Here is a 23,763-nt window from a genome sequence, read left to right as displayed (position 1 = left end):
TAAAATAGCTTTCCATTTTTATGTCTTTGGTTAAGCTTGGCCAACGTTACACTTTCTTCACTCGGGAAAGTTCTGCATGGCCTTAAAGGCGGCTATTCTCGGCGGACTGGATCCCTTGACCTGGATCAAAGTAGCGGCGCGTCACTGCGGTGGGCGTGGCTAACCAGGAGCGATAACGCCTGTGCGCTCCCGTTACGTTGCAGTCTGAGGTGCAGCCCGACTCGAGGCGAGAGTAACGGAGCCAGAACCGCTGTCCATCTGGGTCTGGATCCGGGTGATGAGAGCCACGAAGAGCATTGATTTGACGGCGTCGTCTTTTTTTCCACCGCATCATCGAAACCGCACTCTGTCTCCTTCGCAGTCGCAGCAGAACTGCGGCTCTCTCCAACTATGGATTGCTTAATTGAAGTTGGGCCACCTGATCCTGTTTGCGCCAGGGCATCCCCGTGATATTTAGCGAAAGGAGAGAAGTCGTTATGAGCAATTGTGAAAGCGGAGGATTTCCTGCGCAGAGGCAACAATTTCATCCCGAGGACACAACATTTTCATTGTGCTTGACGGACATCGATGCTACGGAGCTCTTTGCAACTAAGTGAAATAATTGGCGCAATGTTCTAGCAGTTACAGAGAGACTCTTTAGTTAGTGCAGGGAGCGTTGTTTGTGATACAGCTTTTATTTCTCTCTTGTGCGTGCAGGCTGATTGCGCACCACTGTTTTAGCTGCTCGGGATCTGGAACTCTGATTAACTGTGAAGCTCTTGAACTTTTCTCTGCAACTACTTTTATTTTAAAGCTGCACCTATGGCTTTGCCGGACAGTGGCATATCTGGAGAGGAGATCCCTTTCCCAGAAATAATAGAGCTCAATGTTGGCGGCCAGGTGTACATAACGCGCTACTCTACCCTCACCAGTGTGCCAGACTCTCTGCTGTGGGAGATGTTCAGTCAGAAGTCAACCAAAGGGCTGGCCAGGGACACCAAGGGGCGTTTCTTTGTGGACCGCGACGGTTTCCTATTCCGCTACATCTTGGACTACATGCGGGACCAGCAACTGGTTCTCCCGGACCACTTCCCGGAGCGCGGGCGTCTGCAGAGGGAGGCTGAGTTTTTCAACCTGCCGGAGCTCGTCAAGCTGCTGGCACCCAAAATCAGCAAGCAGAACTCGTTGGGGGACGAGGGGTGTCCGAGCGACCCGGAGGACTCCTCACCCGGCATCGACTCAGCGCGCAGCCTGGGCTCCCTGGGGGCCGCGGCGGCCGCCTGCGCCAGCCTGGTGCCCGGTGCCATGGACGGGAAGCGCTCAGGGTTCATCACCATCGGCTACCGGGGGTCGTACACTCTTGGCCGCGACAGCCACACCGACGCCAAGTTCCGCCGGGTGGCACGGATCATGGTGTGTGGGAAGACCTCCCTGGCCAAGGAGGTGTTCGGAGAGACCCTAAACGAGAGCCGTGACCCGGACCGCCCCCCCGAGCGCTACACCTCCCGCTACTATCTGAAGTTCACCTTTTTGGAGCAGGCCTTTGACAAGTTGGCAGATGCAGGCTTTCACATGGTGGCCTGCAACTCCACAGGAACCTGCGCCTTTGCCCATGAACAGACGGACGACAAGATCTGGACCAGCTACACTGAATATGTGTTCTACCGTGAGTGAGATTATCGGCTTTATTCCCCTGGTCCCCTTCACCCTGTCTCCAAGAGACCACCCCCTCTCCTCCGACCTCCAGCCATCCTGTCCATCTCTCTGATGACTTTGTTCCAGTAGATGTACTGTAGATGTTGTGTCCCCCCCCCCAACCCCCTACCCCCAGCCCAATTTTTCTTTGCAGCCTCCAGCTTTTATCCTTTGAACACTACCCAGCTGCTGCTCCGACTCTTCATACCCCCCCTCACCTCTGCAAGTCCAGTTTGAAGCTTTCCCTTTCAACCCCAAATCCACCCCGGTCATCCTCAAGTCCAGCCTTGCCCCTCTCTTCTGTCGCCCGCCCGTCTAGTTGTAGTTCCCCAAAAACTCAGCCACAGCAATCCATCACCCCTCTCTACTCTGAGACTGATACCTTCTATGTATTATTCTCCTTTGTGTCCTACATATAAATATCTACTAAATTTGCCCTGGTGAAGCACAATACTGTATTTTCCTAAAAAACATAGCCAGAGTGTTTCTGTGTGGCTGATAAACTCAGCCATAAAGGTATAAAGAAAAGGGCTGAAAGAGTTTCAGTAACGTACTAAGCTACTCTTCCCCTGCTTACTCAAGCAGATCGGACTCTCTCCAGCTCCTCTGAACTAAATTACCAAATAATTGGACATCTTATCAGCCTTGAGGGACGCGAGCAGCCCCAGCACAAGCTAGAAGTGTAATCTAATTTCCTTCATTTTTTTATTTTATTTTTTACTTTATTCTATTAAATGTGTCCAGTACCATGTGGGGTTTGGGAATGTGCCATAGTTAACCTGTGCAGTTGTTGTTTTAAAATGGATGAGGTTGCTACAGCATTGCGGACTGGGTCGGGGGTTGGGGTTGGGGTGGGGGGGGGGGGGGGGGGGAGAAATGCAGCAAACCTGTTTTGAAAGAAGGGAAAAATAGAAAGCTGACTGTGTGTGGAGTTTATATTTCAGAAAGAAGCCGGTTATGTGGCAAATATACAAGCACAAAACCTGCATGGTGAAGTTTAAGCATCAAAAGATTTTCTAGTGAGAGAAAAAAAAAAGATTTACTGATTTATTGATAGAGTGGAAAGAAATGTATGTGTTTTTTTTGTTTGTTGTTTGCTTTACTTTTATGTTAAAACATTAAAAAGTTTTTTTTCATACTACAAGTCATGTCTTGTGAAAGGCCTGCTTCCTGTTGTAATCACCATAGCTGGCCATGTTTTGAGGAACCCCCCCCCCCCAAATAAGACCCGTTAATATTATTCTCAATAACTGATTCAGTATTTGAAGGTTCTGTGTATTTGTTGATAGTGCTCACTTAATGTAAGTGAATATACCCAGCAGAGAGGGTAGGATTACCCTGTCTGCAGGCAAAGCCAATTGTCTTCTCACGACTGAAGCAAAGGTTGCTGTAAATACAGCTGCTATAAACGGTGACATGACAAAAGGATAGGTCCTGAATTTTTACCGGGGTTCTGTTAAAATGCCTTAAACATATCTCTCGAAGCAGATTTGCACTGTCTTCAAACAACACAACCTCAGAAATGTATTAGCTGTTTATTCAAACTCTATTTTATGAACCTTTAAACATCGGTTGGTTATTTACAAAGAAGCCGACGGATATTTACGCTGGAAAACGAAGTTGTGCGCCATTAATGGTCTTCTTGTTTGAAACATACACGGATCATTTAAAGTGTTTTGGATCAAAATAAAAGTGAAAAACATGACTTTATGTGAAAACTATTTCCTACACTGGCTTACTCTTATATTAGACAGTTAGTCTGACTTGAAGCACTTTGCATGTTCCATTCTCAGTATGTAGAAGAAAATTGGCACTTTATCCACCGCAATTTCTGGTGTAATTAGCTTTCTGCTTCTTTATAAACAATCACATACAGCAAAGGTGCTGCTGGTTTAAAGGTTCAAACTCTTCACACATAAACCGTGAAGACATTTTAAAGACGAGTTATTTTAAGGAGGAAGAAGTCCATTTTGGACTTGGCCCCTTTCAGATTAGCCTCTAGTTTTAGCCTTCTGGCCCAGTCCCTCTGGAGTTATGATAAATCAAGACACCAAGAAAGCCATCTACTTCAGATAAGGTAAGATATTAACTGCTCATAAGCACTGAACAGAACCCCACTTTAGAAATCCTGAAATATCCCTTTAAAGTTTACTACTAGAGAGTTGGATCTGGCATCAGGACAGGTCTACTCGATCATGTGCCTCAGACTAAAACACATTTAAAGCCTATAAAGCATCCAGGTGATTATGTGAAATGCTAGAAGCATTGTAGATGGTTTGATCTAAAGTCAAGCAGTATTCAGTCTAAGCAAGGTTGTAGTTTAATGTCGTGGTGACAATAAGTGTTTCATGAAAGATTTTACCGTCATAACGTTGTGTTTCGGTGTGATGCAGTGTTTTGGACACCCTAAATCAGTGTGTTGAACCTGTTGCAGTGTGTAGGTTACATTGGGGCTAGCTGAGGGTAAACTGGTATACTAAATAAAATCCTACTTTCTTCTGATTCATGTTCATTGAAAACAAACAAAACTCTGAGTGCTGTTCAACAGCGAAGAAGAGCACACCTGCATCACGATTATGTTTTTCATTTTCATTAGAAATTATTCCTCAGTCGTAAAATGAAGGAAACAGGCTTTCACAATAAAAGGAAATATCATAGGAAGTAACCCCATTAAATGTTTAGCTCTCCTCCCCTCAGGCTCTGTTTTTCATCTTCCCATCTGCTACTCTCTTTTTTGCACATTTTTTTTTTTTTTCATCATTTTGTTTTTCTCAGCTTGGTCTCATATTGAACACTTGACCAGAAAACAGAGCCAAGACAGAATTGAGGACATGCATAGATAACGAGCTCTCTTAAAGCAGATTACAAAACCCTCATTTCGTTGCCAATAATTGACCCAGTTACACCACACAGTCCAAACTGTGAAGTCGACTAGATTCAAAGTTAAGGACTGGCGAAGCTGTGCGCCGCTCGAGGCTTCCTGCGGAGCAACAGTTTGCCTGTTTCTGCAGATTTTGTTTTCAGTATTTCACCTGAGCACATTCACAGACAACAGAGCTATCGCAGGTGACGCTTGAATAACAATCAGGGGCACGTTTGTGTCGGTGAAGCACTCAAGTGTCATTTCATGAACTCTGACTCATATTTGCCTTTTTCATCCAGGCATTATCAAACGCCAGTTGCTTCAGTATTACACCTCTAAACCAATCTCAGTGTGGCCTAGATAAATGCATCGCTGATGAGCCCCCCATTAAAGTTGTGAAATATAGAAGTGGCTCCCTTCTGGGATAACAGATGATTTTTTTATTTATTTTTTTTTTGAATGAGGCCACATTTTGTCCTCAGAGAAGAGGACAGTATACGCTGTCAGGAGAGTCTCCCAAACAAACACAGCCACAGGGCAGCATTCCTCTGGCTCTGCTCTCCGGCGTGCTATGGCAACACCGGGGTACCAGGGTCGGCCATTAGCACACGCATGGAAAGACGAGCCTCATGCGTAAAATTCCAGGCACCGCTGTCTGTCTTTACACCCAAGAATGGCCTTGAGGTTCAACATTCAACAGAAGGCGAGTGGGGAGTGTTGGCAGTCAGACGTTAAACAGGAGCAGCAGTGATGTACACAGGCCACACTGTGATGGTAAACTGCTTTTCTCAGCGCTGTTGCAAAACTTGGCTTGCCAGCGAAGCATACCTTCGTGTGAGAGCTGCAGGCTCTCTGTCTCTATCCAGAGTGTCTCAATAAAGGCATTTTACAATGACATGTTGGCTTCATTATTCTCTTAAAAACAACAATCAAGGGAAATTTACCTTTGATTATGTATAAGAAAATAAGAAGAAAGTGTTGCAATACCGTCGTTCTTCTAGAACCTTTTCACATTTTGACACTAATTTCACCTGAAAGTTCAAACCTTAAACGTGTTGTGTTGTTTTTAACGTGATAGACTGGCACAGAATAGAGCATAAGTGCAAAAGTGGCCACTTGGATTTAGTTCTGCTGGTGGATTTGCCTTTATCTCTGTAACATGTCACTCTGGCCTTATGCTCTGGATTATTGCCCGGTGGCACGGTGACCGTTCTCGTAATTTCTGGCAAACCAAAAATTGAATCTTTGCAGCTCGTCCAGAGTTACCATTGGCCTCTTGGCTGCTTCTCTGATTAATGTTCTACTTACCCTAGCCTGTCAGTGTAGCTGGTTGGGCAGCTGGTTTGCAATATTCCATCTTCTATAGATAAATAAAACATTCTAAGCTTTGGATATTGCTCTGCAAACCAACCCTTCTTTAACCTTCTCCACCGGTCTGCTGTGTTTATGATGCTGTTTGTTCACTGATGTTCTCTTAAAAACTGAGGCCTTTCTTTGAGCAATTTCATCTCTGGAAAAGATGAAATTACACACAGCTGGTATGAGTGTACCACTTTGATTTCATTTAGGGGCATCAAATACATAAAGAGTTTTATTCGTAAGTTATTTTTTAAGTACGGATGCATTATTTCTCCTTCTGCTTTATGTTGGTCAGTCAAATAAATAATCAATGAAACAAACTGGGGTTTGCAGTTCTGATATGGTAAATTGAAAATGACTTCATCTGGTGTGAAGACGTTTCCAAATCAACGCAACACTGTGCTGTTTTACAGTGTTCTTGTTACTGTACCCATCGTTACTGTGGCCAGCTTCACTCCTTTCATCTGATTCTTGACTCTTGGCCAGCTGGGTTGTTTCTCCTGTATTTGGGGTGGGAAAGGAAGATAGAGGAGGAGAACAGGAAGGCACGCACATCCCTTGAATGAAAAGCAAGTGGAAAATGGGACAAGTCTAAACCAAATACTTGAGTCGAAGCGAGAGGAATCTGGGAGAGTATTTAACTGACAAAGACTCGCGGCTCCCAGCTGATCTCGCCTTCTTAACAGCTCCAGCATTAGCTGTCCTTTTGTTTGGAGACATTCAGGATTGTACTGATAAAGTTCTCACAGGACCAATTCTGTAATGTGTGTTTTCTTTTTCCAGTTTGCCACTTCCATCAGCACTTAGCGATTCTGTTACCGGCAACACATGGCACGCTACATGCTACAAGGCTGTGCAGGAAAAGATTTTTAAATTAAAATAACATTTTTGCTAAAGTAAAAAAAAATGAGTGGATTTGCATGTTGCCCAAATAAAAGAGAACCAGATTTGAGATGAGGAAAATACAAACCCCTGTGCATTTTATAACTGAGAGGGCTCATTTATTTAATAAACCTGGATGTTTTTGGTGGTTGAGTTTTTCCTCAGAATTAAAGATGAAATGTTATTTCAGACACACCTGCTGTGTTTTCACTGACCATGAAGTTGTACAACTTGATGTTACGAAAATAAATACTCTTAATGGAAGTATGCCAGTTTTGAAAAAAAAAACAAAAAAACAACAACTTCAGTTTCTTGAATAAAAGTTGTTGCGTTGCGATGAGGTGATTTTTCACCCGTATCGAAATAGACGTATTTCACTGATCTGCTATGGAAAAACATTTTTGCATCCCATGAGTCACGCGATCATCAGCTGGATGTTCTTACTGGCGAAAGCCACAGAGAAGATGACAGGATGTAGTTGGAAGATGATGGTTTGTTTTTGTTTTTTGGACAATGTGCAGCTGGCTCTCACAAGCATCGCATTGTTCATAAAAAGTCATTTAAACGTGTTGAATCCATAGCTTTTCTGTAAAATCAGCCACTATATTCTCCTTATAACGATGCAAATATAGTCACTTTCAAATATAAGCGGCTTGTCACTCTGAATAAGAGACCGACGTCTCCTCTGATGGATGACAAATGAGCGCTAGCACTATGGCTGAATTATGATTATATGTCATGTAACTATTTACATCCATGGTTGCCATGGTTTTTTAATGACTTATTGCGTGAACAAGCTTATTCACATGTGATTTTAATTTTATTTCCCATTTATTGGCTACACCGCAATTGCAAAATTGTGTTATTTCTACATTAGCAGTGCATAGACAAAGATTTGCACAAATTTCTATTGGAAACGCAGCTATTGCTACTGACTTATGACTAATTTGGGATTTTTTTTGTGCAAAGCCTTCCTTCAACGCGTTGGCTCCCAAATGTTTCAACACAAGATCCACAAACTCAAAAGACAGCAAATGTTTGTGGAGTATATAAGCATTTCCAATGAATCAGTTAATCAAGGTTACCTTGAAAACACAAACAGCATCAACAGCCAACATATTACTGAGGGGTGTGATCACAGAACCATCGAATGTTTTGTGGCTAATAGTCAACAGGGTGGCAGGAAACGTGTTGAAGAAAAAAAAAAACAAGATGTAAATGACCTGCCAAAGATTTGAGAAGAATCAAGCACGAAGCCACCATTAACCCATTATCTTCCAGTTCTGCCACATTTCATACCTGTAACCTCCCTGAAGTTATCTACAAGTACAAGACGTTCAATGCTCAGAGACACGGCCAAGGTAAGGAAGGTTGAAACTCGACCACCAATGAACGAGGTGCATAAGCTCAAGCGTCTAGACTTGAGCTTATGCTTAAGTCTAGACAGATTTTTCAAAGGTAATGTGGATTGAGTTTATTGCTTATAAGCAGGCGACAGATTTTCTCATTTGAGGAATCTAAGATTATGCCGCATCATTCACACTGCGCCTACTGTCATAAAAACTTAGATATTCATTGATAAACAAAATCTGTCTTGAGTGCAAAGCAGCATGACTGCTGCTCTGATTAGAAGAAGCTCTTATGTAGCTCTTGATTGATCATTGAACTGCTACTTTATTTCTGTCTTTACAAAAATCTTTTTTTTTTTTATTCCTGTGTCAATTCTCACCCTGTAGCATTGAACTCCAGCTTTCCCTCCCACTCCTACTTTTAATAGAAAAACTAACGCAGAGTTTAAAAACTGACACAACTTTGACTCATTTGACATCAAAGATGGAAAACACAAACCTCCTCTCACTTCTCATGTAAACAGCGAAAATATCTGTCATGATAAAGTCCAACTCTCTGTTTTTTTGTTGGTTTTTTTTACATCAAAAAGAGTGAAAATGATTTTGCTGCTGTGACGAAATCGCACTTTTGCCTCATCTGCGAGTGAACTGAAATGCGCCTTTGAAGGTTCCCTTGCTGCATTTTTTTTTTTTCATGAATGCACGCAGCACATGTGTTACAGTATCAACGCAGAGTGAGTCATCCTCGCAGCTTCCTGTTCCGGCTGTTCAGTCAGATTTGTCTGCACGCTGTTGTTTCTGTTTTGTCAGAGCACTCGGCTGCGGACCATCTGTGACTCTTCGCTTACCTACGCTTTCTGTCGATCTCAATCCCTTGTCTGCTTTTAGATCTGTATACCAGCACGCCCCGGCTCCGTCTTGTTTTGCCATTCTCGTGTTTGTGCTTACACAGGTTTTGCTGAACAGGTTGGACGGGTGTGTGGCCCACACGCACACGCACACACACACGGTATTAGCTGGGTCAGAGCTGAAGTCGTAGGACAACCAGGTGGGGGAAGCAGGGCAGAAATATGTTGAGTCGCTTCACTTTCAAAACAAGCTGAACAGGCAGCTGGCATCTCTAATCTTGAACAAACGACACAAAACCACGCATCAAGGGAGGGAAGTTGCTAGGAGAACCGAGCCTCCGTTGTGAATCTAATGACTCGGAGCTGTGAGGTTTTTTTGGATGTAATTGGCTGCTTTCTTTTCGGTCTTCTCTAGAAAAAAGGATTTCAAACATGTAAAACTAGCAAAAGCCACTGAGGAGACGTGGAGAGTGTGAGACGAAAGCATACAGCTCGGCAAACCTTCCATCATCACCGCAGTGTGATTTCTGCGCTTGCTAATTTGCACATGTATGCAACCTTCACGTGAGCTTTAGCAATGTCATGGTTCGGCCATGTAAGCACACACACACACACACCCCCACACGCACACCCGCACGCACACACACACACACGCACACGCACACACGCAGTACAGTAGCACTGGCCTGAGGCATCTTCATCTCACTGTGTCGGTTATTTATAGTGTGTCGGGCGTTTGGGCCAGATGTGAACCTTAGTCACCACATTGTTCTGTCTGCGGGTTGGGCGCACACAGATGTTCTGTCACCTTAACTTCACTGCCACATCCTGCGAAGAGCCACTGTCACAAAACAGACTGCAGCCCGAAACAGCTGAGGTGTCAACCCTCATTGCTTTGGAGAGACAGTGCAGTTAATGGTTAATGAAGAGAAGTGTAGGAAATTAACGACAGGAAATCTGAAATTTAAAAATAAAACTGGGTATAAAACTTTGACGTGTGCTCTTAAGCATTAGGAAGCTTGTTGAGGGTTTAATGCACAATTCAGCCGACATTCTGCTTTCATACAGAGTCCAGTTAGTATGTCACAATGCTGCTATGATAGATCAAAGAACAAAATATTTTTATTTCCATTGTGGGAACAGGGTTATGTTGGCCAGGGCACCCTAAAGGCGCAAGCTCTGCATGTTTCTATCATTTCCCATCAACCCTCAAGAGAATTGGCTGAAACAGATAAAACAGAAGTCTGTTTGTTTCACTCTTAAAAAGATAGCATAATCTCCAAAATTAAAACATTAAAATGTTTTTTTTTTTTTTTTTTACAAATAGAGTGAAATTCTTTTCATCTTTATTTCTTTGAAATTATGGCTAACAGAGAAGCAAAACCCAAAACTCAGAGTCTAAGAATATTAGTAGATAAAACCATCAGGCTTCTAAAAAAATATATATGTCAATTTCTATGCACTCACCACTTGATTTTTTTCTTTTTTGAACAAATTATTGCATGAATGTGGTGTGAGATCGAGGAAATCCTCCTGTGGTTCTGCTGTAGGAGGCCTTTAGTTCATCTGCATTGTTGGGTTTGTGGTCTGTCGTCTTCCTCGTGACGATACTGCATGGAGTATGGGGTTCAGGTCAGGCCAGTTTGCTGACCAAACACAGTTACACCATGGTTATCAAATCAGCTTTTGGTACTTTTGAGTTTAATGACAGGTGATATGTTCTGCTGGGAAATGAAATCAGCTTCTCCATGAAGCTTGTCGGTACAGAAGGAAGCACAAAATGCTCTAAAATGTAGACTGTGCATCGACTGTGAACTTCAGAAAAACCAGGGCACCCCAAATTCTCAGTTTTTGTGAAAACATCACACTGGACTTCACCTAATGTGGATTCTGGGTCTTTCCACTCTTCCTCCAGACACTGGGACTTTGATTTTCAATTGAAATGCTTTACTCTCATTTGAAAAGAGCACTTTGGACCACAGAACAATAAGTCCAGTTCTCTTTCTTCTTCGGTAAGTCGCTTGCTGTTTATGTGCAGGATTTGTCTGTGTGTAGTGGCTCTTTATGCGATGACTCCTGCCTCAGTTCATTCCTTCAGCAAATCTCAGGAATTTTTGAATTATTTCTTTTTTTCTGAACAATCCTCTTAAGGCTGCAGTTATCCTGGCTGCTAGTGCACCTTACCCTACCACACATTTCCATTCACTCAGTTTTTTTTTTTTTTTTAATAAAAATACCATCAAGTACTAAACTAGAACTCACTGAACTCCTGAGAATAACCCATTCTTTCACAAGTGTTTACAGAAGAAGCAGTCTGCATGCCTGGAGTTTATACACCTGTGCTCACGGAAGTGATAATAACGCCTGAATTTAATGACTGCGCAAATACATTTGGAAATAGAGTGACTCTGTGCAAAAGAGTTGTCTCAAATGGAATAAAAAATGTTAACTGGATTAGCTATTTTGTGGAGTTCCACTCTAAAAATATCTTGAAGTGGGCAATGACATCCAACTTCACAAGGTTTAATTATACGCCATCAATCTCCCCAAGTAAAAGGTTTATATGTCTTTTGTACTGTGGTGTAACCAAGGAGTAAGATGTTGTCGGAGGTGTTGTTAGGATGGGATTCACCTCGGCCATCTGGAGCCTTAGGCTTTAATCTGACCGTCTAATTATCGGTAATCTGTGCAGCCAGGATTGTCCTTGTTGCTGCTGTTAAGAGTAAAGAAGAACTGTAGTAGGTTGCTATCAAAGATCCTGGTGTAAACGGATGTAAAAATAAGGAGGCTACACTTTTTCAGAGGTTTGAATATTTTTAAAATAATACGAGTTCACGCTTGTTTGTTAGTCATTCACGTCTCGCTCACAAATTTCCTCGAACATTTCCCTCCAACCTCCCGTCTCGTGTTTGCTTTCTGCCGTTTGGCAGCTGCACTCGCTCTCCAGCTGTTTGCGTCAGACATTTCCTCCACATTATGTAGAATGACAGATTTGTAATTGCTCCGAGACTTGTGAGTGCACTCCCGAGATTTTGATACGGGCAACTGTGCTTATACGCCAGCATGTCAAGTGAGTCTGTGGAAAACATTATTATTATTATTATTATTACTACCACCATGTCTTACCACGCCACCCCTCCCCGTACGCGTTTTCTTGACAGAAATGAACACGAAAAGACAATGAATGAGAGCGCTGCAGGAGGCGAGCCTCGCACTGTCATTAGGCACAGATCACGTCTCAAAAGCAGGGTGGGGAGTTCGAGCTGAATATGTTGTGATTAGTTTGGAGCTCAGGCTGCAGTTACCAAAACACGGCAGCCTGAGCTCCTTCCACAACCCCAGGAAAGAGTCTGACTTACCCTTTCACATGAAATTCTACTTCTACTCAGCGAAACATTACTATGCATTTGTGTGGCGCACTTCAGGGTGGCGTTACCATGGCGATGGCAATGTCCTCTTGTTTGCCATGTCTCTCCCCCTCCGAGGGCCACATCACCTGTCGGTGACGGCAGTGAATTTTAAAAAGTAACCCGAGCGTCATTGTTCAGGTCATACTGGCTCAAGCTGCGGTCCACGTTAATACGATGCTTATGTTTGAATTTCACGCCTAAGCTTGAAACTGTTTGAAAAAAATAAAATATGCTTGGCGATTTACACGTTTCGGCACATTGCAAGTCTTTTTCGATGCAGGTGACAACACGAAGTAAAAATGTCTTCCCAGCAACAAGACTCCTTCTGACATAAACCAAGTCTGAGCATGATGAAAGCAATCTTTTTTCAAACACTGGAAAAGCTCCAATTTGTTGTTCAAAACATTTGAGCTGCACAAAAAAAAAGTAAAGAAGTATTTGACCTGGAACTGCTTGCCTTTAGTGCTGGCAGGGGCTTTTCCTCCTTTGTGCAAGCTACTCTCTCCTAACCCCATTCCACCAAAGCTTTTTCAGCCCCATGCTCTGCTGCAGGGCCAAGTGCGTCCAGTGGCCATAATCTGCCAAGCTCTGCTCCCAGCACTTTCAGGCGCAGATCTCTGCAGCACATTGTTCCCATGCAGGAGATGAAGCCCTGCACCGATTCTGCGTAATGCCAAAAACTGGAGTAGGACAGGTGCAGAGCAACTGAAAGGATATTTGACTAAATGAATGGTTTGCTGTTAAGATTACGTAAAAATGTTTATGTTGTTGTTTTTTAAGTATTTGCAACATAAGAGTTAGGGCAGGAAGAAATAATCCCACATCACATCATATGTTTCTTTTTGTGTATTCTGCTCCGTCTTCTCTCATCCCCAGTCGGTCGTTGCTGACGGCTGCTTGCTCTGAGCCTGGTTCTGGTTCTGCTGGAGTTTTCTTCCTGTTAAGGGAGAGTTTTTTTTCTCTCCACTGTCGCTACATGCGTGCTCGGTAGGAGGGGTTGCTGTAAAGTCAACAGCACAACGAATGCGAGCGATTTTCTGCTCGTCCAGGATTAGTGAATTCTTCAAGTCCATGACTTAGAAATGTTTTAGGCTACTTTGATCACTCAGATCAATTAGACTTTCTGTGTGGTTGAATTGAAATGATCATTTTAAAGTGCCTCAAGATGACATTTGTTGTGAATCGGCTCTGTATAAATAAGATGAACTGAATTGAAACGCATTTTGCCAATTCTTTCTGACGCCTAAAATTATGCCTGATTTGTGCCAGGCAGAATTCATTCTTTTCGGGAGAAAATTTTTTTTTTTTTACTGTGGTATTGTGTTGTAGCTCAACCACAATGCAAAGTTCATGGATTTTCTTCCACGGGCCTTTTTGTAGACAAAGTTGCAGAAATGCAAGTCTGTCTTCATCACCTTGGCCTTAGATTCTTCAGCCACATTCATCGTTATTCCTCCTCCCTCATTAACAAAAATGGCGGGTTAACTACGGTTCAGAGGAACGATCCCGTTTCACTTTGGGTGCATGGCTAAGACACGCTTGTTGAAGACATATGCTGAGCTTAGTCTGATTGTTGGTGCAGATTGTTTGGACATGTTCAAGCTTTCTTTTTAAGTCAGTGATTATTGAAGCGGAGAACCATTTTTAATATTTTTTCTGCCCTTACTTTCAGTTTTAGTGACTTAATGCCACCTTTAAATTATTATTTCATAAGAACTTTGGCACTCTTCCACTCTCCAACCCCTGCCGACCATTAAATTGTTTACGGGGACTTTCTTTCAAACAATATCCATTAAATGCACGTCACAATGTCTTCCAAAGTTGCACGCCTAATAATGACTTCCGGAGATTGATGTTTCATTCCTGTCAGGTTTCATTATGAGTGGAATTCCAATTTTAATAAAGCGCCTCATTTATGTCCCATGTTGTGCTTTATGAGTCCGCGCATGAGAATACTGTACATGTAATACACGTTGCAATAATTTCAGGTAAACCCATTACAAACCACGGAGGACCCATTTTCAAACCGAGGGGTGTTAAACCCCGGCAACAGGGACACGTTAGCGTCACCATTAGCAGTAATGATGGTAATGAAGGGCTCTGAAACGCTAAACAGCTGGGGGAGACTAAAAGAAGCAAGGCAAAAAAAGGGGAGGGCAGAGGGTGTGTATATGTGTGTGTGAAAAGGCTTTAGCTTTTGCGTATATCCCTGGAGAAGTGGCCCGTGGAAAAAGAGTTAAGTGCACTCTTTTTTTTTTTTTCTGTTCTCCTCCATAAGGCTTAACAGTGAAGAAAAGCACGGAGCCCATCCCCCGGTGGATTATTCCTCTGACACACTGTTAAGCCCCCCCATACTCCCACGTCCAGGCAGTTTCAAAACACATGTATTCATTATGAGAGACTCTTAACGCACCCAAACATGCGGGCAAACGCACGTCGGAGAACATCTTTCAGTTCAACCCCCTCCTTCATCCGCATCGTTTTTTCCGGCAACTCTGCCTTTATTTGTCCCGTCGTACGCTCCGAGCCGCCCACACGCAACCACGCCAACACATGCAGCGAGCAGGCAGGCTTACTTATCTGTGCACGCCTGAGAAGACGCACGGGGCAGTCAATTACTCTGATGCACTGGCTTTGAGAACCTCTGTCATTTTCAGGTGTTCAGAAATCCAAGCAAGAGGGGAGAATTATCTTTGACCACTTCTGTTGGACAGAAGCAGCTTTTGCTGTTATATAAGGCAGGTTGATGAGCCCTTCTAAAGGAAAGCAGGACACTCCTGTGCTCGCATAGGGCACCCTGAGCTTTGTCTGTGGCATATTGCGTCTCTGCATGAACATCCATGGAAGCAGGTGACAGAGATTGGCTATTTGTGTGCATTCTCTGTCACCGAATTGGGTCAAAGCGTCCGGAAAAAGGACACACACAAACACACACACAACAAAATCTGAATAAAAGTTCCTTACAGCCAACAGTTTTGAAACTGCCTCTCAAAAATTTCTGTTCCACCTTTGCTTTGTTAAAACTAACAATGTGTTTTCTTAGACGGTCAGACTGACCAGCAAGGTGTTCAAAGTTTTTCCAGCCAGAGCCAACAGAGTTTATGTCAAGACTTGAAATCGATGTTCACAGATGTGCTGCATTCAATACAATTGAGCTTCTGTTTTTCAACGAGAATGTACGGAAAGACAATTGTTTAGATGTGCAAAGCTGGTCAAGACATTCCCAAAAGACACTATGCAGCTGTAATTACAACAAAATGTGGTTCTGTAAAACAAAACCAGGACTGAATATAAATACCCACCACACTTTTAAGAGTTGAAGTTGTAATAACATTTAATAGACTTGTGTGCTTTTCTTTTCTTTTCATATCATATCGTATCACTACGTAATACTTACTGTTGGTATTTTGTGTAAAATCCCAGTAAAATACACTGAAATTTGGGGCTGTAGAGTGACAAAATGCGAAAAAAAAACTCAAGGGGTATGAATATTTTTTGCAAGACTGTAATTTTTATGCACAAAAGATTCAGCAGATGAGTTGAAGGAGAGGTTTGAAAAATGTCACATTAAAGTAAGATAATTAATCTACTGCATTGCTGCACTAACCGTTAGTACATAGACGCATGAGTTCACTTGTGTATGTTGTTCTTTCATGTCCGAGACCTACTGTTGGGATGAAGATAATACAAGAGTTCCACTTTAGCGAGTTGACATGTGCAAAGTAAGACCCAGGGACCCAGTCTGACATGTGTCACCATAAATAGAGAAAAAAATAAATAAAAAATGTGGAAAGAAGAAAATTGCATTACGAACTGGCTGATCTGAAAACAGTAATTTAGAAACACAGACGGCATGAACTTTGGTCTTCAAACATGTACGTACGTAAGCCTCTCTTTCTGAGAAGTCCCTCATCAGCAACTTCTGTTCTCACACGGGGACGAGATAAGAAATCAACACGCTGTAAAGAATGATTTGTCAAGCTTTGGTCAGGAGGTTTTCAACCTGACCGTGGCGCCGCAGTTTTCCATCTGATATAATATGCTTGCCAGCAAAAAGGGAAGAGGATTGGAAAACGGATTGAAACTATCTCTCGCTCCTCTTGTCTTTCATCTGCCATCTCATCGTGCCGAGCTGCTTTTTCTGCTAATTTCTCCTGCCATTCTGCTCCTACACGCTGTTCTGACACCATGCTTGCTTTTGTACTCACACAACTGTAAAGTTGAAGGCTGAGATGGTAGTCGGTGAGCCAGAAAGCAATTTCCGTAACCATATTCTTCACCGTTTTTTGAGTTAAAGTATGACATTTTTTTGGAAAGAGTGTATTTTGCAAAATAATAAACGAGACTTCAGCACCTGTATTCTCCTAAAAATAGAGGATTATCAGCAAAGTGTAGCTGTGCCAAACTGTGGAGGCTGGAAGGAAATGAAAAATGAAAATTTCACCCATACAAATTCAGAATAGTGTATGAGACTCAAAATATGCCCAGTAAGCTTTCTTTCATACTGAGGGACAGGAAAGCTGTGTGTGTAAAGAGCACCTAGGAAAAAAGTGTATAGTAAATACTGTAATTGTTTAATGAAAAACAGCAATGTAAATAAATATGTTCAGATGACATTTTACACTGATGTCACACTTGTCACATTAGACAATTATGCACAAGGAAGTTTGTGACCTTGCTGGTCTGCAGTTAGTAGTAATATCATTACCCTTAGAAACATGCACTACAAAACTAAAACAAGATATATCTTTCTGGCCAGAAGTAACTGAACAAAGTTGTTTCCAGCTGAACCTTTAAGTTATTTTCAATTTTGTTTTTTGTAACAGAAATCCTCGTTACACACAGTGAGCCAAGACGATGGGTTTCCATGTCAGTAACCTTCTGAAGGACTTTTAAATGTAAAGTAGCTTTCACATGAACAGCATACACTTAAAAAATGGATTGTTTGGAGAACTATTAGCTTGAGAACTTCTTCCTGTTTTGTTGAAATTAAACACCTGGAGCATTATCAAGTTGTATCTAGCCGTTTTATTTATATGGTAAAGGTAACTTTGACCCAGTAGACTGTAAATGACGGGTAGCGTCCTGTTATCCAGGTTATTTTGTTTGCTGTGAAACATAATCAGGTTGTTTTAAAAATCCAAAATTAGCTTTCAATTTAATTTTGGCAAGTTATGTTCCCTCATTTATAGGCTTGCCAGGTTTATAACGAGTGAACCAGAGCTGGCTCACAGAAAGCTCCACCATTAGGCTAATTATATCCATTTTAGCGCCAGAACTGCAGTTTCTACCTTGTCATAGATGAGCCTAAGCTAGGATATTTTATGAACACAAACAGACGTAACGCATTTCAACACATATTACAACTTACGCTGTGTAAGGTGGGAGCTGAAATACTTTCAGTGACGTTGTTTTTTAAAGTTTTACTTTGTTTTCCTCCGCAGGCAGTTCCTCTGCCATTCCTGAGGCAGTCGCCTCGGACCCACCAGCTCCCGACGAAGCAGTCACGCCCAAACCTGCCGCCCTCCATCACGAATCAACCATTGTGGAACTCGGCAGCACCGGCAGAACCAAAAGCCTCCCAGAAACAGGCTGCAGCTCCTCGCTAGACCTCCACAAACCTCTCCCTCCTCCTCTGACTCCTCCTCCTCCGCCTCTCCCTCCTGCTGCAGACATTCCCGACCTTCCTCTTCCATCGCCCCCCATCCTTCCTCCCCCTCCGCTTTCCACCAAGTCGGCTTCCACCTCCAGCCCTCCTCCCTCTCCAATGCCGCCCCTCGGCGACAGCCCCCAGCGTCCCACCACGCTCAACATAAAGACGCTTCCGCGCTCCACTGCGAGGGAGAACGGCGGCCCTCCGCATCGGGTCGACGACGACGAGGATGAGAGGAAGCTGCTGGAAGAGGATCTAAAAAAATGCATTGAGGACTTCAAAAAGATCCGCTTGCCCACGGTGTTTCCAGACCGCAAGAGGCACTGGCAGAACGACCTGCTCAAGAAGTACAATGCGTGAAGAGAAGAGCCTCTCTGTGGTACTGCTGTGAACAAACCCGGCTAAAAACCTTTAGGAACTATATGCTGCGGTTGGTGAAGTGAAGCTCAGGTTTACAGTAATGTAAAAAAAAAAAAAAAAAAAAGTATTTGCAGCCAGTTTTCTCTGATTTAACTTTTTGTTGTCACAAGTAAATGTTTCAGATCATCAAACAAGCTGTAACATCAGACAAAAAAAAAAAAGCAGAGTAAACACAAGTCAGGTTTCAAATAATGACCACATATATTAACAAAAAAAAAAGTATCCAAACCAGCAATGTCCAATATAAACAAGTAATTAAACCAGCAACAGTGTGACTGTCAGTGAGTCCTTCACAATGTATTTAGAGCCATTTAGCATTGATTGTGCCAAGTGTGCTTTTGGATCTCGCTGTCCTGCTGCGTAACTCATGTGTGGCAGATCACAAACCGACTTTAATGGTTCCATCAAATTACAGCAAGTTCCAAAATCTGATGCAGAGAAACAGTCCCAGACTGTGATACCACCACTGCTTTTGACAGTAAATAAGTACTTTTTCTAAAATGCCTTGTTACTTTTTACATGAGATGCAGCCGAGTGCACCTTTCAGAAAGTCGAATCTTTTGTGACACCCTGGACGAGACTTCACTGTCCTCTTTTAAGTAATTTTAGAGGATGGTCCTCTCCTGGGAAGGTTCAACACCACGTTTTCTGTATTTGTGAATAATACCTCTCATTGCGGTTCACTGCCATCGCCTTAGATGCGGCTTTGTGACCCTCCTGATGTGAATTGCTTGTCTTGCTCTGGTTATATTTGACATTAAAGCGTGTTTGGCGATCTGAAACATCTCAGTGAGGCAGAAGAAATGCCTAAGGGAGCAGATACCTTTTCACAGCGCCGTAAACGTCAGCAAGTTTCACTTCACCTGGACTTATAAACAATTTTTCTGTTTGTCAGAGAACGTGTCGCGCTCAGGTTGAAACCGAACGCAGTCACTAAAAGTGTCCATTCACCTCGAAGAAAACCCATATCCCTACAGTGACTCCTTCCACGTAAATCTCGCTAAACATCGAAAAAGGAAAGAAGATAAAAAAAGCGTAACGTCATTTATTAGGTATTCCTGCTTTCCTCTCCTCTGCAACGTGTCTGCTGATCAAGCCACTGGAAAACGCCGGCAAACCGTCAGGCTTCCAAAGCATTTGACCTTAATGACGCAAAATAAAGGAAGGGAGTGAAATTTCTGGATTTAATCTCTATGAGTTCACCTCATCAATATTACATGGCTGGCTTCAAAGCCTTTCTACTCTAATACATGAGCTCCACATTTTTGCTTCATTCTGTGTTTATCTTCCAGCTTGCAATGGGAAGAATTCAGAGAGAGAGAGAGAGAGAGAGAATGGAGCCTATCGGAAGCAGAGAGGGTAATTACAGGCAGGGCTGAATGTGGAATAAGAATGGCAGTAATGGCTAGATGAACCACTGTACAGCCCCATTTGTTCCTCTGTCTGCGCTGCATAAAATGCTCATCCAGCTCCGCTAATGAATTACCAGGTGTCTGTATGTCCCAATTTCCTTCCGTCATTGTGGGGAAAATGTGATAAGCAAGTCGGCATGAAATGAAAGAATAATTGCCTTTTGTCTTTTCAATTGTTCTGAATCGTGCACTGTGTGCATTGAAAACAAAAAAAAAAAGGAGGAGAAAACAGCGTATGAGGAAGAGTCGCTATATTTTTAAAAGTGGATGCACAAACCCAAAATATCGCTGAAAAGAAACGACGACAGCTGTTCCAACACAGAGTTACTAGTGACAGTCTGTGCTGAAATCACATAGAGGCTCAGGGAAGGCAGAGGACAGGCAAGTTTATTAGTATAGCAACACACAAGGCAGTTCAAAGATAAATGGAGAAGACGATGGAGTATAGGAGCTAGAGCAAGACAAAAACAATCGCATTCAAAACAAGAAACGCATTTATTGGACGATGGCATAATTCAAATGTGACTAATTAATTTGAAAGTGATCTTTAACCTTCATGGAAGAAGCACAGTGAACTACTTTCGGTCCTATTTCTGCAGATCTCAGGTTTTCAGGAGGTCTGCAGAGGAGCAACCTTAACAAACTAAAGTACAGCACTTGTTGGGTAAAACCGATTATTTAGCTGCTATGTTGACAGAAACACATAAATCATGACCTAATAAAGTCTCCTCTCACTACATAAATGTGTGAAAAAAATGCAGTAATCCTATTTTAAATGCAGAGTGGTGCAGCTAAACTGATTTTTCACACTGTCAGCTCATTGAATAGATGTTTGCTTCACCTCGTTAGACAGGAATGCAGCAAGATGCGTAAGATGTGGCCTTGACGGCAGCACAGGACACAACTCTGGACAGCAACGTGATGACTGATATGTCATCTTAAAGGATTTACTCACCGCGAGCAGCAGTGGTCCTGTTGGGTTAGTATGACTAAACAACGGTGGCTCGACATCTGCTTGAGCTAATGCAAGATGACTCTACTGAAGGAAAGCTTCTTGCGACCTCTGCTGAAATAACTTTGTTGAATTCCTGAAGGAATCTTATACATTGTCTTAATTTGCATTAAGTTTAGGGGAAAAAATACAACTTGAGCAGACAAATTTTCTCATTAAGAACAAAAAGGAAAACAAAAAGTGATTTTCCACTCTCCTCGGTATGAATGAACCTCTTTTAATACAGAGTAACACCTCAGGAAACCATAAACTCCCAGTTAGAAGGAGGCGGTGGATCCTTGAATCTCCCACGCCTGCAATTCGGTGGTGCCTTAATCCATGACAAGATAAGAAACAGAGTGAAAGCGGCTTAATAGAAGCAACAGTTTTACCACCTCCAGCTGATGCAACGAACATGTCCCGATCAATAAATCAGCGGAGGAGAAGATTGTCTCCTGACAGCGTTTGCAGCCAAGCATCGGATTACTGTTCTTTTTTTTTGGGGGGGGGGGCAGGCAGGAGACGATGGGGGTGCTCGTGTTCAACACTAGTTTTTTTTTATTTTTAATTTTGTCTTCAAAAGTCTGACTAATTACCACTGCAGCTTTTGTCTGGTATGTTTTTTTTTCTTTCATATTATGTTTGGGGTCCTCTTGAATTTAGATGCACCTTTGATGTTTCCCCTCCACGTCTCCGCTGCAGCCTCCTCTCTCTCCAGAAATAATCACTGACGCATGAGACCATCCGATTGCTGTTTTTGCTGGGATTCATATAAAAATATCCATGTATTATTTTGGCCTCGTAAGAAGAAAAAAAAAAATCTGGTGAGCAACAAGCAACAAATAGCACACACAGCCTCCACTACAATTACGTTTCCCGTCTCGGTGGATTTTTTATTATTATTTTATTTTTTTATGTTTTGCTCATTTTCTCCTCCCACTCTGACTCATTTAAACCTAATAAAGTCAAACTTCTCTTTGTTCGTCATACTCCCATTGGATCTCCGCTGTGTCCCGCTTTAGGTTTAATGATCCTGTCTTGTCTTGGAGTTTCTATCTGCAGTGTGCCTTGTTTCCAATTCCTTTTTAGCCATAAAATCAGAGTTAAGAAATCATATTTTTCCTGAGAATGAATTGTTTAGACAAAAAGAACCGTTTTTTTTTTCTCCCAGGTGCACTGCTAACCTCAAAGATGCAACAGCTACACCGTCTTGTTCTGAGTAGCAGGGGATTAGCAGTAGATTAGCGTTTGTCACAGCCTTAAAGACTGTATTAACAGCAGGCTACTCTTCTTAGAAGATAAACTGTTTCGACAGTTTACGCCACCGAGTCAGTCTTAACTAAAATATTTTACGACAACCCAAACATTCAGCTCCTTTCCAGCCGGCTGCAGACTAAATCTCTAAGGAGGGGTTGCTCTTTTTGCCGTCATTAGAGAGCGTTGCGTTCATTATCTTCTTCTTTATGGTATTTTTCATCAGCAGCTTGTAGTGCGGCAGCGCTGCCACTGCGACTCAGATCTGTGGTGTCATTACGCTGCATGTCGAGTCAGGGTCGTTCACATTCAAATTCCCCCGTTCACGGTTTCAGATGCTGCAATGTTCCTGCAGACAAAACACGCATCCCAAAAGGAAAGTGTCTAATTTAAATATGCGTTTTCTCAAATATAAGGCAACACCTCCCCTCCCACCCAAAAAACAGTTTCCTTTTTTCAATTCTCTTTCATCTTTTGTCTCTTTTTGGAACAACTTTCAGAAGAAGACAACTTATTACAAATGCTCAATGAAAATTTAATCTCTGAAGTCGATATGCTGAGCCCTGCAACAAAGAGAATCTCTTTCCTTTGAAATGAAGAGGTAAAGCAGTCTGGTGGGTTCAAGATGGGCAGGAAAACAGTCTTTGACAGAATATTCTAGCCAGTGGGATCAAACCAGGAATTGTAGCAACAATCATTAGCATTAGACAGAGGCGCTGAACACCAGGTGGGTTTCTCCTGTGACGTCTTGAAGTTGTAAGTGGATTGAAACTTGATGTTCTGTGAGGCCAGGCTTTGATTTTAGGCAAAGACTTTCATTGGTTCAGGATTTCCCTCGGTTAAAATGACGCCGCGTTATACACCAGCCTCGTTTTTGAGGAGATTTATCCAAACAAGGAGCAGGACTGAAAATGATATCCCTCATTTATTAAGGTATAATTTATTTTTCTGTTTCTGCCTCTATAATCTACGGCGCCTTACATTTGCATGAAAGGAGCACCTTGCAGATTTCTTTGGAACGGACAGCAATACATTAACATCTCATTTCTTCCGGGCATGAGTTATCTTCAGCGCAGTCTGCTCTCTTGACAATTAAAGCAGAGGCTGAAAGGGATCCGTGTGAAAAAAAAAGAAAAGAGTAATACTCAGAGGGTCATGAGATATTTTAGTATTTCAGCTGTCAGGAAGAGTTTCACACTCAAAGTTTTTGTGCGATGAAATGTGGTTTCAAGGGAGATAAGAAAAGAGAGGCCTAATTATTGGACTTGAAATGGGGCTGGAAAGGAAAGATGAAGGTCCAAGACAGCAAACTGTTTATATTTTTATTCAGCAGGATTTTATTAAAGAGTTGTCCAGATGATTTGCCTGATTTAAATACAAGGAGGCGATTTCTTGGACGCAAGAACAACAGGCTGCATGTCAAACGAACTTTGACCTGGATCAATTGAAGTAATACGAAAACATTTTATGGCATTATGTCAAGAGCCGACAAACAAGACCAGTGCCAAATCCTGCACACTCACACAGGATGACAAGCTGCCTCACACAGAGCAGATTGTGTCTCCCATGAGGAGGTCCTTCAAGAGATAAGTGCTAAAACAGAGTTTTTCAACCTAAAAGAGGAAACGCAAGGTCAAAAGTGAGCAAA

At 42.5% G+C, this 23,763-nt stretch overlaps 1 protein-coding gene across 1 annotated transcript; it reads left to right on the top strand.

Annotated features, from left to right (window-relative positions):
* kctd12b (potassium channel tetramerisation domain containing 12b) lies at nucleotides 1-19,636 on the top strand. Its single transcript, XM_008420010.3, has 2 exons — nucleotides 1-1,645; nucleotides 17,830-19,636. The coding sequence occupies exons 1-2, from the start codon at nucleotides 802-804 to the stop codon at nucleotides 18,396-18,398; spliced, it is 1,413 nt and encodes a 470-aa protein (XP_008418232.1). The 5' UTR covers nucleotides 1-801; the 3' UTR covers nucleotides 18,399-19,636.
* Nucleotides 19,637-23,763: the final 4,127 nt, after the last annotated feature.

The sequence above is a fragment of the Poecilia reticulata genome, chromosome 10 (genome assembly GCF_904066995.2).
Source record: "Poecilia reticulata chromosome 10, P_reticulata-male-v2, whole genome shotgun sequence".
Lineage (NCBI taxonomy): Eukaryota > Metazoa > Chordata > Actinopteri > Cyprinodontiformes > Poeciliidae > Poecilia > Poecilia reticulata.
The sequence above is the reverse complement of the archived record's forward strand: the minus strand, read 5'-3'. Positions and strand labels throughout refer to the sequence as shown.

Coding starts and splice junctions, on each gene's coding strand:
- kctd12b (XM_008420010.3), top strand. CDS start 802: ATGGCTTTGCCGGACAGTGGCATATCTGGAGAGGAGATCCCTTTCCCA. Junction 1,646..17,829: donor CACTGAATATGTGTTCTACC/GTGAGTGAGATT, acceptor TTTCCTCCGCAG/GCAGTTCCTCTGCCATTCCT.